This window comes from Uloborus diversus, chromosome 3 (assembly GCF_026930045.1).
Source record: "Uloborus diversus isolate 005 chromosome 3, Udiv.v.3.1, whole genome shotgun sequence".
In the NCBI taxonomy this organism is placed as follows: Eukaryota; Metazoa; Arthropoda; class Arachnida; order Araneae; family Uloboridae; genus Uloborus; species Uloborus diversus.
Genome location: NC_072733.1, coordinates 40977628 through 40994328, shown reverse-complemented (window position 1 = coordinate 40994328; position 16701 = coordinate 40977628). Strand labels below are relative to the sequence as shown.

General features: G+C 32.5%; 1 protein-coding gene across 1 annotated transcript; it reads right to left on the bottom strand.

Annotated features, from left to right (window-relative positions):
* Nucleotides 1–276: 276 nt before the first annotated feature.
* LOC129218714 (uncharacterized) lies at nt 277–15210 on the bottom strand. The gene is made up of 2 exons (XM_054853037.1): nt 15206–15210; nt 277–2256 (listed from the first exon to the last, which is right to left on the bottom strand). Exons 1-2 carry the CDS (start codon nt 15208–15210, stop codon nt 447–449), a joined length of 1815 nt encoding a protein of 604 aa, XP_054709012.1. The 3' UTR covers nt 277–446.
* Nucleotides 15211–16701: the final 1491 nt, after the last annotated feature.

Sequence of the window (16701 nt, the reverse complement as noted above, 5' to 3'; positions counted from 1 at the left end):
GAAATTTAGGAGTTATAAAATATTTTTAAAAGTTGTCTATTTCGACTTAATAACAATACGTTAGATTTAAGAGTCTTTTTTAAAAAATGAAGTTCATGTCTACATATTTAAAAATATTTGAAGGAAACAAATTTAATAAACTGTTTTATAAGAATTTATTACATGCTGTTCAATAGGAACATTTTATGTGCTATTCAGTTATATCATGATTTTTCGTTATTGGAGATATGTGTAGAAATTTAAGAAATTCATGCAAAAAAGTCAAGAAGTACTGTTTTTAGTTTAAATAGCACTGAACACATAATATTAAAAGAAAAATGTTAATCAAATACAAATGAAATCATTAAAAAAAATATCTTTTGCTATTTTATATTCAATTTATAAAAATAGTTTCGTAAAAAAATGCATTTACACGAGTTCCCAAATCTTACAAATGAACACCACAATCACCTTTTTGGTAAATAATTATTGCAGAAGCAATATTTTCTTACTATAGCATCGTGGACACAATCAGATTGTGTCCCATATTTGTTGAGTCTACTAACTTCATCAAATACTTCGAATTGATCATTCCGCACCTGAACCGTTGCTTCAAAAATAGCACCACTTGGAATAGTAAGCAGAGTAATTAAGTAATCCTTTCCAGGCATCTCCAAAAATTCCCCTACAGGTTGTGAAATTCTCGCATCCAAGATTTTCCCCAGTTTTAGAGGCACGCAAATTCTGAAATATGGTTTAAGCAATTTATTTAACTTTCGTGTAATTGCTAGAGCTGCTTGTCGTACTCTAGTGTCATTTGTCGAAACTTCTTTATGAGATTGACACACACACCAATGTTTTGCAATGTTAGCATCTGCACATGTCCTCTCCGGGGATATCTCTGTTAAAACGCTTTGACCATGAAGGGTGTAGAAATTTTCTTGCTGAATGTCCAAGAGATGTAGAAGTGTCGCATGGATGTCATATGGCGTTGTTAATCTATTTCGGTTAATTTCAAGATTTTTTGCGTAAGAAGGATACTTTTTCAAGAACCATTCAGGAAATACCAGAAACATAAATGGCATTCTCTCTTCAATTTTACCGATATAAGTTTGTCGAATGTCTCCAAATCGTATGCCATGATCGCTGAAAAATATTAATAAAGATCTGTTCAGCATACCAGATACCTTTAAATCATTTATCAATTCATAAGAAGGTTTGTCTGCATAAGCAGCGTATTTTAAGATATCATGAGTCAATCTGGCCATAAATGTAAATGTAAAAACAGGTTTATTCGCCATCAACGAGAGAAAATTTCTCAAATATTTAAAATAAACTTCTGTTTCTAATACAGAACCAATGCAGTGAGTTTTATGTCGCAAATTTAAAGACTCAACAGCAATTGAATATGGGCGACTATAATAATCTGTTGGCGGATACTGGAATCCACGACGATTCAGTACAAAAGTCCCCATGCTGGGGGCGTCTTCTGAGAATAACGTTCGATATCCAACTTCTGAATACCTTTTCCAGACTAAGTCAACATCATCATAGAAACCAAAACGTTTTTCTTTTGGCTTGTAATAATTTCTCTGATGACCAGTTAAAAAGGGTATTAAATTAGGATAAGTGTTATCAGCTACTTTTGTGTATCCGTTCAACTCGATTGCTGAAAGTTCACTGCGGAGGATCTTAAGAGTCTTGCGGAAGTATCGGAGGAAATTTAATTTTGATATCGAATCAATACCAACAATTACAACATTGATATTATCTTTTCCAGTGTTGAAATGTTGAGCTGCAGAGGAACATCTTTCTTCAACTTCAGGTTTCAAAGGAGTAAGGGCTAGAGCTGTTGTAAGAAATGTTCTGTTTCCCGATTGACACTTTAAAAGAATAAAATCATCTTCTATTGGAAGATCAAATATCATTGCATGCTTTTTACCTAGAATATATGTGTCGTCCGGCTTTCTACCACTAGTTTTCCTTATGATTGGATAAAAAAAGCAATCGGTTTGATTTTTGAACACTTTGTGTTGCTTATAAAGAATATGTTCATCGAGAGAGACCATCCCATTTTCCTCTACGTGAAATACAGGTTTATTTGGTCCACAGTCATAAGCTTCGGGCATTTTCACATAAAATCGTCTCACAGTGAAATCAAATGGGTCAAGTTTAGGAATTTTACAGCCAGGCGTATATACGAGAAAGGATTTATCAGTTTCATTGTAATGCACAAAACTGGAAGGAAATGCTCTTGTAGGATGAGAAACGGCATGTCTGTAAAATACATGAAAGAAATAAAGACTTGTAAATACTAGGAATAATGTCGTGAATAGTGTTGTTTTTATTAAACCATATGATGTTTTTGAAAACATTGCTTTGTGTATTCATTAGTAAAAAAGTGACTTCGAGTCAAGTATTAAAGTTCAAGTAGAGCATATGATTGATTAACGCTTTCGAGGCCCATTTGATTTTTGCTGTGTAGAAAGTTTGTCTTTCATTAACAACTTTAACTTTCATTATTTCAAGCTCGCATGTACTAGCATATTTTACACTACATGTCATATGATTCCCAGCAAATAAAAAAATTCTTGGATAAGGATTTTTCTAACTAGTGCAACTTCAGTACAACGCAAGTTTTCATAATCTCTTCAGGCCTTTTTTCTAATTGAATTCATTCATTTCAACTACTCGTTACACTCTAACTGGTTTATCTTGGAAACATAAGTGTGGAAGTATTTCTGTGAAATCTTTCATAGAAATCCTAACAAGAAAGAAAAAAAAAGGTAGAATTATTTCTATAACACAATGACATAACATTTTAAAACATTTAAATTTTTAAAAATATATGCACCAAACTTGAAAAAGTAGCACGTTTAACAAAGAGAACGAAAAATGCTATTAAAGATTTATATTTCATTTAAATCTATCTGTAAACAAAACGGGTACTGATACAGATGCTTATACATGTTGGCAGGAAGGAGGCAACATAAATCACGAATCACGTTCGTGACGTCAGTGCAACGCTCTCCAAAAGCTAATGCTACTATCAGAGCCGTGTCCAAGGGGAGGGTTTTAGGGGTTAAACCCCTCCCATTGGAGAAAATATTATAAGCAAAAAGAAGAAAATGCATAGTTGACTTTTATAACTTTAATGTAAAAGTTTGAATGAAGAGTGCTTAAAAAAAAAAAAATCTCTCTGAAGTTTTTCTGCAATTTAAGACTGTTAGAGCTTTACCAACAGGAATAACATTTTGGAAAAACTATGGGGAGGGGGGGGGGGATTGCTGAATGATTGAATGATTTATCAACACAAAGTATCAACTGCGTTAATATTGCTTAAGGAGGTTATGATGAATTCAATATATGTTGCAGCTATGAATATGCATTGATTGTGTTTGGAAATGCAATTTGCTTCTACAATAAGCTTTTTCTTGTTTGTTTTATTAAGCAGCATTTCAGAATATGAAACCTAATATACATGATGTATTATAAAAGAATCTGTGGGCGGTTTTTAATACTAATTGCAAAAAACTGCATAGTAAACAGACTTGATTAAAAAAGAAACAAACAAGGTTTGATTAAAAAAAATGTATGCAGGAATACTGCTGCTATTTGCGCAGCCTAAATTATTCTTCTGGTGGGGGGGGGAGTACAGTTAAACTCTCCCCTCCTTGGGAAATGACGTAAGCTTTAAAATCCCTCCCTTTATGAAAACCTGGACAGTGGGCCTGGCTACTATTATAAGGGGAGCTGACTCATCCGACATTTTGCTCCCAAATTTGTCGGTGGAATAAAATTAATATTTGTACAAAAGCCTCGTTGCAGAAAACTGGTGCTCAATCTTTAGATGTGTTGCCTGATTGATGCTTGATTATTTTATTCTGTAAACCAATAAGATTTAATTAATTCAAATTAAAAACTAATAAAGTGTGAAAATGAGGTTCATTATAGTAAACATTTCCCGATACAATTTTGTTGAATTTGTGAAGTTATCTTTCTAGATTTACCTTTATAGTGACATTTTACTCAACCTATCATCAATTTTTGTACGATATAGCAACGAGCGAATATTATAACTTATTTATAAATACTAGAAACAAGGTTGGATCCAAGGCTATCTTGGAACCAAAATGTCGGATAAGTCGACCTGTCCTTTTCAAGGGGTTCTACCAAAAACGAGGAAAAGATGAGGGAGAGAAGACGCCGCCGACGCCAAGGGAAGGGGCAGAGGGAGTGTGGCGTGGGCGTGTCTCTCTCTCTCTCTCTCTCCGGCCCGTTGTCTTTTTTCTTCTTTGCTGGTCCAAACCGGAGGTCAGGGTCAGACAGTGGTGAAGTCAAGAAAAACCGAAAAACTTTCTGGGAGAGGCTTTCAGAATCTAAAATGCACATTTGTTGCTTTCTCTTTCATTCATTTCTAAGGGATCGCACCACTCACAAATGATGTCACGTTTTCGGGTAAGTTGTGAGAATTTTGAGGCAAAAAAGGGAGAGGGAGCGGGTAAGAAGTGTGATAGCACACATTTTAGTAGGAAAAAGTTTTTTTCGTAATATATTTATAAATAAATAAAAAAAAAAAAAAAAACCGTACTACACACAGCAAGGGGTGAGAGCAAGGCGAAGCATGACACTCTGTGACAAAAGGTAAGGGAAGTGAAACGTGTTGAAAAAAAGTGCAACATCATTTTTGCACTGCCCCTGGTGTCAATATATTATTCAAAACATTCAACCAAACAATTTCAGTGGGTCAATGACTACATTTACAATGGGACAGCGCTCCCTGTTCGCTATCGCTTACCAACCCCCAGGTACTGCAAGCAGTTCCATTCGGATCGCTTCTCGATCTGAAGGCACGGACCTGCGTCCCTGCAGTGAGGCGGAGGGGGGGGGGGGTCACGTCCTTAAGGAACCCAGCAGTCCAAGAAATTTGGAAAACAACTGAAAAAAACTAACACTAAGGCTTATTAACCCCTTCAGTGGGAATTATGAAATACTTAACCCAAAATGTTTATATTTGGTACACAGTGTTATATGGTAAAGAGTATCTTATACACAAATTTTCAAGTTTGTAGGCAAAAAATTGAGAGTTATGATATGTCCAATATTCTGGACTTACATTTTTGAAATGAATGTTTCAGATTTAAAAAAAAAAAAGAAAAAGAAAAAACTAAGAAATAGCAAACAAGCTTCATTATAAAATATTCTCCTAATAATAAAAAAACATAACATAAGAATTTGAAATGATTAATATTGATTATATACATTTTTTAAAAATCAGAAAGAAAACGACTTCTTTTGCGACGAGAATCCATGGTTGGAAAAATGAGCCACTCTATCTTCCAATCCCTATATGTTAGCGATGTCAATTCCAAAACGAAAAATCCTTTCACAGATAATAAGAAGAATGTAAAGAGTCAACTACAAAAAAAAAAAAAAAAAAAAAAAAAAAAAATCAAGTAATTTAATCAGTTAATGATTAGCAGCTGTTTAAAGTTCATGCCCGGTATACCAGACAGTAGATCTAAAGGAGTTAACGTTGCAAATAGGCACTGCTTGCCTCTGGGGGGGGGGGGGGGGGGGCTACAGAATTTGTTGCAGGCGGTCCAAAATTTATAGATCCGGGCCTGATCTGAACTTGCTCATAATAATATATTCTGAGTACTTAATATTTTTGGCCCTTCCGATCTTTCCGGAAAGAAATGATAATTGCCCAAAATTTGCGAATGTGCCAAAATCTCAAGTATCAAAGTATCTCCCATCATTGAGAACCTTTCAACTTTAAATGATTTTGTTGAAAAAAAAATCGAAAGTTAATATATACAGTGTTATTACTATGTAACATTGCTACTCCAGTGTTAATCTAATCCAATGCAAGCTACAGCATTGAGCCATTTCAGCACGATTAGAGCAGTAGGAGTGCTCATGACGAAGTATTACACTTGTATGTTCATATGGAATTGTAAAGTTATTTAGAAGTACTTTCCGCAAGCAAGTAGTAAGCATTTTTGTTAAAACCGATTCCGTTTGGAAATTTCCAGTTTAAATATTGTGTCTCCCCCCCCCCCTTTTTGGCAGAAAAATCATGTTTAAATTCTGCATTTAAACCCCTAAACCCCTCTCGTTGTTGCGGCAATGGGACCGGGTTCTCAATCGACTCATATCGTAATCATCTATTCATCACATCAGCATCATCACCCGTGTAAATAGAACCTGTAAATAAAGACTTTGGTATGCGTTATCTATGGAGTTATCACTTCGCACGACCTTGCCATTTCAAAACGGCCCCCGCTCGGCCAGATCTAACACATACAATAGGTACAGAAACTGGGCGACGTTAAATATGCTCGTGGTCTCAATGTCCTCCAAGTAAAACGATACCTCTGGGGGTGCTAGTACCAGGTAGCTATTAGCTCCTGGACTAGTTCTAAATTCGCATTAACTGTTCGATCCGGTGATGGTGCTGCCATCTATCGGTATATAAAATAATGGAGGCAAGGCACTTAGTATGCAGTCCTCGACATAAATACAGTTGTAGTCAGTTGTGACTCTGAATAGGAATAGGTACAGAATAATTTTCGTATAAAGATCAAGTTAGAAAGATTTCCAATTTTCCACGTATCTTATGTTTCAGTAACATCTTGAAATTTCCCAAATCAATTTTGCTTTAGTTTTCTTCCCCGAATCTTTAGCTTCAGCCTTGTTTCTAAAAATCCTTTTTGCACCTTCAAATTTCAGATCCTGTCCAACCCCATCTCTTGCTCTAAAGTAGCCACGCGTTATTGTTCACGTTTCTGACAGATTAATGATCTACCACGTGCAGAATCTTTTGTTTAATCAATTGCTTCTGTAAGAATAGAGTAAAGGGAAAAAGAAGTAGGATTCAAGGGCGCCCATATAGGGGGGCAAGGGGGGCTCGAGCCCCCCATTTGAAATTAGAATTTCCTTGTTTTTGGTACTTTTTTCTTTGCAAAAATGTAAAAATATTTATTCTCCAGCCATTAATGAATAAGTTATTAAAAATGAAATGTTTTAATCACTCTAATCTGTCCTGAAATCGGTTTCCATGGAGAAAATACCCTCCTAACCCATGGTAAAAATATCTGAGCCCCCCCCCTTACAATTTTGTATATGGGCGCCCTTGGTAGGATTATCAAACTTCGCTCTGTGAATTGATGCTTTTTCAAGTCAGTGCGACTAAAAACCTTAATCATCCTTAAGAACTGATTTCCAAACCAAAACCAGACCATCCAAACCGTCATTATACATGCGCCCCCTTTTTTTTCAAAGGGGAAATTATTCTGCCCTCCCTTCGTAAATTTTTGTCATTATCAAATTTCATAATTGCTATTCTCATGTTAAAATTTGTTTGATAGTTATATGCAGTGGTGCCCAACTTTTTTTTTTTAACCTGAAAGTCATATCAAGATGACTCTCGCGGGCCGGAACGCATAAAAATGTAAATATGTATTTGATTTTCCCCCTAGATTACACGGAATAGGAAAGAAAATTACAAAGCAAGAATTGTTGTAATCATTACAATATGCTTATTTTATCAATACGAAGTTTCCATTTATTTTAGAAACTGGTTTCTGATCATTTGGCTCCGAACTAGCAGCAGTTATTCTTAGTGCAGAATGGAAATTATTTGTGGTTTTAAAAGTTTCCAAAGTATAGTTTCCGATTCGTAATATTGAACAGAACAACGGGCCACGTGAATCAGTTTCGCGGATCACACGCGCCCCGCAGGTTGGGCACCACTGGGTTAGAGAAACAATACCATATTTTAAAATAATTTTTATGTACCCCAAACATTTTTTTTTTTTTTGTGCGTTATAATAGGAGTAGGGGAGAGTTGGGAGGAATGGAACAGCTTTGCATTTATGCTAAAAAAAGTGAAAATTGTTTTCTATCTTACCAGCAGTTTTGGACTCTTCCCAAGCAGCATAAAGGAGTTCAAAGCTCGTTCTATAACACGTTCAGGGCACACCAGCCGACACGTTCAAATTACGTTCTCTCAGAACGGTCTAAAAAGCGTCTATGTGTCTCGTCGATCGATGTTGTATAGCACGTCAAAATATGGTGTTGTACCACCACTTTTGCACCAATTTTGAACGTGGAATATTACGTTATGTTAAAGTGGTAGGATGACGTTTCATTTTGGTGTTAGCAAAACAATACTGAATATTCTGCTTTCACAGGTTTAAAAAAAAAAAAAATCGAAAAAAATAATTGTGTACCTCATAAGGGGGTTTTCCATTGACAAATTCAGTTTTCGTCAGATCTCTGCCGAATTTCGTGCTGAAGTCTTTTGATGATCGAAAATTCCTCATAGAAAGACCCCCCCCCCCTTCAAAAAACACCACAATGAGGATTTTTCTTTACAAAAAAATCCAGTTTATGTGGGATGTTTGACAAACTTGGCACAGTCAATTTTGCTAAATCATTTGATGGTCGAGAAGTGTCATAGGGGAGTCTTCGCCCCCTTTCTATGGTGTGCAGATGATCACATTCAGGACTTTTTCTTTTACAAATTGAGTTTACCAAATCTGATCCGTAGATACTTTGATGCTGAAGAATTAATTCCCTTGGGGTTTTCGCCCCCTGCCGATGGGGAACGATGTATAGAGGGTTTTTCCTTGTACACATTCAGTTTACGTCAGATCTTTGCCAAATTTGGCTTATAGGTCTTTTGATGCTCAATAATTCACATAGAGGCTTTCGCCCCTCTCTATAGGGGCGAAACTCTCCATAGAGGGTTTTCCTTCTTGCAAAAATCTAGTTTACACTGGGCCTTTGATAGAATTTGCACATAGCTTTCTTTGATGCTGAAAAATCCACATAGGGGGGTTTTCGCCTCCCTATGGGGGTGGAAATTCCCCCAAAGAAGATTTGCCCTTATGCAAAATTCAGTTTATGTTGGATCGTTTAAGAAATCCTTTGATATTCAGGAATTTACATAGGGGAGTTTTCTCCCCACCCTGAGGGAAGAAAAACCTCATCGAGTGTTTTTCTTTTAACAAATCGAGTTTATGATCTTTGCCAAATTTGGCACACAGTTCCTTTGATGCGAAAAAATTTACAAATTGGGGGGGGGGGGAGGAGTTTGGACTTTCTTCATAAAGGGTTTTTCCTCTGACAATTCTAGTTTACGACGGATCTTTTCCAAATTTAGTACAGAAGTGTTTCGATGCTCGAAAACTCAAGTAGAGGAGTTTTCGCTTCTCTAGTGAAATGCAAAAATATCTTATACAAAAATTCAAGTAATATCAAAGTTTAACCAAATTTAGCACACATAAATTTAACGTTTTGCAAAATTTTGGCACATTGAGAGGAGACAAGGTCCTTCGAGTCCTCCCGTAAATACTACCTTGAATTACAATACTCAGATTTTGTGGCCTTTTTCCTAAAAGTAGTTTTTTTTAACCTTTTGTTTACAATATCTGTTAAATGTGTACAGTTCTTGTAAATTAGGGTTTTATAATTTCTGTTCTGCATACTAAATAAAAACACAAATTTACAAAAATACCGATTAATTTACAGATTTTGATGAAATGAACATTTGTAGAGGCTTTACTGTCCTGAAATGCAACTCCCTAGAGCAGTTTATAGCAGTGCGTCTTGCAGCCACACCACAATTTCGAAGTTCGACTCTTGGGCTTATTCAAGGTGTATTACAACATAACTTCAAAAGTAATTTCCCATGAATACATGAACAGAGTTTGCAGAAAAACCGGGGTAATTTAAAAAACCTTAGTTACCCTGGATTTTTTTTTATCAAGTACCCTGGTCATTGTTGAAAATTGCGGACTTTTTTACAAGAAAAAAAATTAATCTTGATTACTATTTTAACATTGTTTAAACTGTACTACTTTGTTACCTTTTTTTTTCCATAGGGATATGAATAATTTTAAATCCTGAATTTATTTCTACTCAAATTTATTACAAAAATCGTCAAAATTGAAGAAAAAAAAATGAATTTGAAAACCATGTAGCATTTACATAAAATACATAAAATACACCGCTAGCTAACTTCTGAAAAACTTACTGAAAATATTTAGCATTTAGGTGAAATATTATCAAAATTAATTTTTCTGAAACATGACCACACCATAAATAGAAAATAGATTCATCCATACAGAAGCAAGCATGTCACATTTTGAGAAAAGCTTTCCTTTTAGTCCCGAAAGGCATTTAGTAGTATTTTATTTCTTCAGTTTGTTTAAAAAAAAAAACCTCTGACTAAATTTTCCGTTAAAAAGAGCTGCATGAACCATAACCATCAATCATATCAAGTATTTTATATATCCTTCCACACGAGAAGTTGGAAATAAAAATTTGAACTGTATTATAAAATATTAAAATTAGTAATTATAAAGTCACAAAATAATTTTGCACACAATAATTTAGAATATGTGAGAAAATTTTCAGGTATGATTACAGTTTATGGAATCTGGAATAGTCATCACGCAGGTTGGTTAATTTTATGTGATTATTGTAATCTACCTTTACACATTGTAATCTTGCATTAAACATCTATTAAAAAAAGAGATTTCCTGATGTAGTTAATCAAATCATTTTTTTTCAACAATACAAAAAAAAAAAAAAAAAAGGAAATAAAATAAAATTTTCAAAAGTGATTGAAATTAATTAAGTAAATTGCTTAGTTTGGCTTCCCAGCAAAAATATATTTTTTACTTATTCGTGAAATCCATATGCAGTTTTAATTCCTAAAACTTAAGTTGTTCACAAAGGCAAATGCCAATTTTCATACTTGATATTATTTATTTTAAATCTAATATGTAGTTGTTTCTGAAGTAAATGTTTCAATATGCGGTAAATTTTGAAAAAAAAAAAAAAAAAAAAAAAACACTTTATCGAGATAGTTAATTTTTTTCAAGTGGCCCATGTTAACAAACCCACGGTTTTTTTTTTCTTTTTTCGTGCTGTGCCCGGTTTGACGAATCCTGTACGTTAATAAATTAAAATAATTCAATAAATAAAATACATATTTTAAGGGGAGTTAGTACCCCCTATACCGTCAATGTTAATTTCTACATGTTCATGTACCTTTTTCTGAAAAATCTATTAAAGATACAATTATGAATTTTTTCTGTACCTTAAGTAGACTTTTTTCTCTATACTGAAGTAAAATTTTTCAGAAAGAAAGCTTTTTAAAAATATTCTAATTAGATGGTGGTGGTTAGAATTGGTGGCAAAAATTTCAAAGCCTAACACAATCTAGGCTCTGAGAAAAGGAACATTTAGTTTCAAAAATACCATTTCTCGATATAGCAATTTAAAGAACAAAATCATACCTTATCAAAATATATTTACATTTTTTTTAAAGCTTATTTTAACTTACTTCTCATATGAGCACAATCAAAAAGTTTGTATCATTAAAAAGGTATTTAAATGGAGTATCAAAATATATAGAAATCAAAAAATCGAATTTTTGAAAGTATTTAAGGTATTGACTCCCCTAAAAGTTCTTTCAATTTTCAAATGATGCACTATAATGGCTAAGATGTGTCTACTACATATATGGAGATATAAATTTTAAAAATAAAATACAGCGATTAGTAAAACTATCACAAATGTAAAAATTTGCTAGGGATTTTTTTTTTTGAAGTGCCTGCTTCTTTTTAGTTGGTCTGTGATGAATAATACTTGGATGATAAAAAAAAATTACTTTAGTTGAATCATTTTATGATTCTACTTGAAAAGGATCTCAAATTTTCAATGGACTTCCCTATTAAAGCTATTTTACGGCATTAACTTTTTGATTGATTAAAGCATTTTATGGTTAAAAATCCTGAATTTACTCTACTCCTCCTTTTCTGTCTCTCTAAAATGCAAGAATTTTCTTAGCCCTCAGAAAAACTCATATGAATTATATTCTTCTATTCCTTAGTTGATTGCAAAAAAATCACGTAAGTCACACAGAAAATCAATGAGGCAATACATACAAGTTAATAAAAAATTTAATCACAAAATACCCTTCATTTTACATGATAAACTCTTACACATATTTTGATTTTAGGAACAACCAAAAAGGAATTAAAAAGAAAGGCGTTGATCGTTTTGTCCCATTAATGACCATGGCTGCCTGAAATTAAAATACAAATAAAAAAACAAAAATTGCAGCTTATAATAAGATGAGGTGCGTAAAAAATTTGAAGTACAGTCAGAAATCACCTGACGTAAACATTCTTATTTTTTGAATAATACAAATTAAACTAAATAAGTTGGAAAAAAATGTAACCCGAAGTGTTCAAATCCAATAGTACAATGCAACCGTTGATCATACCTTGGGAGCCCAGTGTGTTCATCATTTTTTAGAAGTAGTCATAGAGAGGCAATACATTCTTTTAACATAAGAGACAATTTGACTTTGATTTTCTTTAATGAAAAAAATTACATAATAATGTATGAAAAAAAAACATAAAGGATGATTCTAATTTTAATCACGGAAAAACCATGCTGCTTTTGAAGGAATTTCAAAATCCAACTCGAGTATCCATGTTTGTGACTTGTGTGCTATATATCGAGCAAAACCCTTAATTTGTCCAAATGGGGAAAAAAATCACTAAAAAGTTCTATTTGTTTTCTATGATAGTACTTTTTTCCCACCATTTCATACTGCAAAAAACATATTTTCATTATTTTAAAAATAGATACTCTTTATTTCTGCATTTATGCATCATTTTCGCGTGTTTATTTGTTGTTTGATTTGGAACCTAAGTTGGTTAGTATTTTTACTCTAATTGGGTAATAATTTTAGGTGTCATAACTTGATTCTACTTCTACACAGTAAAACTAGTTTGCACACATATAAAACATGGCCTGCTGCTTTCAGGAGAAGATGCTAGTGGCATTACTTAAATTATCTATTTTGTGCACATCTCAGAGTAAATAATGAAGAAATGTAAGAATCAATGTACCACACATATATTCAGAGATATTACTAGAATTATTTTCAAGATATGAAAATATTCATTGATATTTTTCCAAAATTGCGTTTATTAAGACTTATAACAAAGGATGAAATGGAAGTTGTCGGACAAAGAAGAGATGTGCACTAATTTGTTTCTTTCATTGTAAAACAAACCCCGAAATGTTCCTAGAAAATAACGGACAGCTAAAGTATCTTATTCCTGCCGGTAACATATCCTGCGAAAAACAGAAAAGTTTTTGTCCCTATCAGAATCTTCCCAAAATTAATCTGGTATTTTTTTGGAAGAATTAAAAACCTTTCCACCTTTTCAATACAGACAAACAAAGCCTCTTCACTAAAAATGTTCATGATTGGATGGAGTAATTTTCTCTTTCTGATACTATTCACTATTTTGAGGTTGTAGAAGACCCATTATGCATAGAAAAGCACATGCTGTATCTTTTATATTGAGAACACGTGCAGTTTAATGGGAAAATGTCATTTGATTATTTGGTGTGACATGTAATTGTTTTGTATATTTTGTATGCATCTTACTTTCATGTTTTCAAGAAACAAAATTATATGCGAGGATCACATGTCTAATTCTAGTTGTTTTTTTCCCCAAATTCATGCTATAAAGTATGTAATTTAACACGCTTGTCTTCCAATAATTTTATAATTACGTAACGAATTATAACAAGTGCATTAATGAGTGTTTATATGCTTTTACCTGTTATTTATTTTGCAATACATGTACTTCCTTCAACTATTTTATTTTGTTTATAATTCGAAAGATGCAAAGATTTGTCATTGACTTTAATGTCTAGGAGTTGTAGACAATATAATTCAACAAATATTAATAAGCTTATTTCATTTGTTACTGTTTTAATTTCATTGTGTTCTATTTCGTATTGTGTGACTTCATGTTAAATCAGGTGGGCACTGAATCTGACCATTTCATACTAACATAAAACTTTCAGAAATTTTGCTCTTTTATATCATAAAGATACATATGGTTTTAAAAAAAATCTTTCATAAATCATCCTACACACTGTCAAAAATGAAACGCTCAATTTTCATGATTTGGCAATCGTCGAGCACTATTTCGTTATTTTCGACGATCCTTTCGTCACCAAATCACGTGATATTTGACAAAACCAGAAATCTCAACTTTTTGACGAAATTATTTCGTCCCGATTTCGTCATATTGCAGTGCATTCTGGGAGTTTTCGTTTCAGTCTTGTACTTGCTCGTTAAATTATCCTAAATGATTCATAAAAAAAGGTTAGTATTTATTGAAATTTGTATGTGCAATGTGCTTTTTTTAAATTTATTGTTACATTTGTGTTTAGTGTTGTGTTTATAGTTGTGTTTAAAACACATTAAAACTGAAAACGAACCGTTCGATTAGGTTTAGAACTCTGTGTTTTTTGAACTAACTTTGAGTCACCTCCACGTTAGGCTTAACTAGAGTTATTATTTTATTAGCAAAAGCAAATTTTGGTTTATTGATATTAGTTTCCAAAAACGTACTTCCTTTATTTCGTTAAAAAAATGTCAAACATGATCACAGAATTTGTACAAATTTAAACTTACAAAAAAGATTCCACCGTAGCTAAACTAACGCAGATGATAAATACAGCGCTTTTATAAAAGGCATAGAACTTTGAAGCTTTTAAATTCAACGTTGAATATTTTGCACGGTTATGTGTTTTCATTCTTCTCCATGAATTTTACGAAAATAATTTTGTAAAACAAAGTGTATTTTTTAGTTGAATAGTTCAAATTTTTTTCACTCTGCATTTTTATTTTCTTAAACAAATATGTACCCATCTTCCAATAAGTATTGATATTTTTTCTTCTTCCACTCTACGTGTAATGTTTTATTCAATGTTATAATTTATACAGTTGCTCCCAAAAGTGTTCGTACACTTATCATTTTCAATGAAATACTATTGCTCTACCCATTAGTTAGAAATAATATTTTGGAATGGGTAAACAATAATACAAAACTACTTGAAATATTTTAATAGTAAAATAAAATATGATTTTGAAGAAATAACTAATCAAAAAGAATTAAGAGCTTTGTAGCACAAAAGTGTTCATACAAAATATTTTTAAATAATTGTTTAGTAATCTTTTAAACAAACCAATGAAACTCGAGGAAAAAAGCGCTTGATGCAATAAAAAATAAATGCAAACCGCTTATAGTAGCTTTTGGTTCCGAAACGATGACCTCTTTTTTTTTTTTTTTTGTTATGCTCGTTGGTGGCAGGACTTAAAAAGGCGTACCTCATGTTGTTTATATAATATCTTTCCCTTCTGCAGATGTTTTTAGTAAGTGTTTATGTTGTATTAATATTTCATTATTTGTAAGCCTGGGTTTTTTTTTTTTTTTGATGTTTTTACTTGCATGAATTATGAGGTAAAGTAAATATCAATTTAATGCAAATCATTTTAAGTTAGAGAAAATATTAATTTCCGTAAAGAACTCTATCTTTGTGCTTGATATTTCAGCAGAATATTTTCCATATTTTTTTTCAATTTTTCCGCAAATTAAATAAATTAATAAAAATAGAGTTTTAATGTTTAACCTCGATTTAAAAAAAAATTATACATATATAGTAGTATGTTTTGAAAATAATAATGATAAGCATTTTTTGTTGTTTATTTCCACACTTAATACACTAAATTTATAAGTTTTTCTATGTCAATTTGTGTTACATGATTTGGGATAATTATGAGTTTTTCTATTATGCATAGTTTCTACGGCTAAAATTAATGCAGCATTAATTTTATTGCCATATTTGCCGTTTCAAGGTATTGTCAACAAAAAATGAGAAATCCGGGTCTACATGAAACCAGACTAAGAAGCATTTTATAGATGAATCAATCCAAATGTAAGTTACAGTTGTGATTTTTGCTGGATGCAAAGTAAAATATCTGAAATTTTAACCGAACAGCTATACTTTAATTGCAAAATTGAAAGGATAATGGAAAAAAAAAAAAAAAATCCATCGATATCGGTCAATTTGTTCACAAGACACAAACAAGAAAAAGCACTATGTTATTGGGTTTCCCCTGTCTTAGGCAACTCTTCGCCGTTGGCGTGTTTATTTACTGCGTGAAAATTGCATATTTTAGAAATCAAATATGCTTGGGGAAAAGGTAATACTTCTTTGCTAATACTCCCTCCGTCTCAAACTAGTAGAGGGCCGTTTGAATATTTTTGTACCAGTGTTTAATTCTGACGACTTTATGATTTTGTTTGAATATTTTTTAAAGATTTCAAGGTATTATACTATCAATTAATCGAGTGTTGGAGCCCTGGGTTTTTGACTCTAATTTGGTAGTGGTTTAAGGAGGTAAGGTTCGGTAAGTAAATGTTCCTTATTGATAACATAACACAATAAAATCTCTGAAAAAAGTAAAAATAAATCATAATCATCAGTTTCAGTACTACTTAATTTGTTAGTATCTTAATAGAACAAATTTGTGGTGGAAGGAGTACTTCATAAAACATTCGTCAAGAAAACTGCAAGTCTGAAAACGAAAGTCGGGAGAAAATGGTGTATTTTAGCTGTTGGCTGAAATAAAAAATAAATTAAAAAAAAAATCACAGATCAACAGTTGTTGCACCCTTGATTTTTTTTTATAGCTAAAAAAAAAAAAAAAAAAAAAAAAAAAAAAAAAAAAAAATTCGCGACTTGATATGCGAAGGAATCAACTAGTTTATTGGCTAAGTAATGCTCATTGTCGATAAATTAAAGAAACTCTAATTCCAGAAC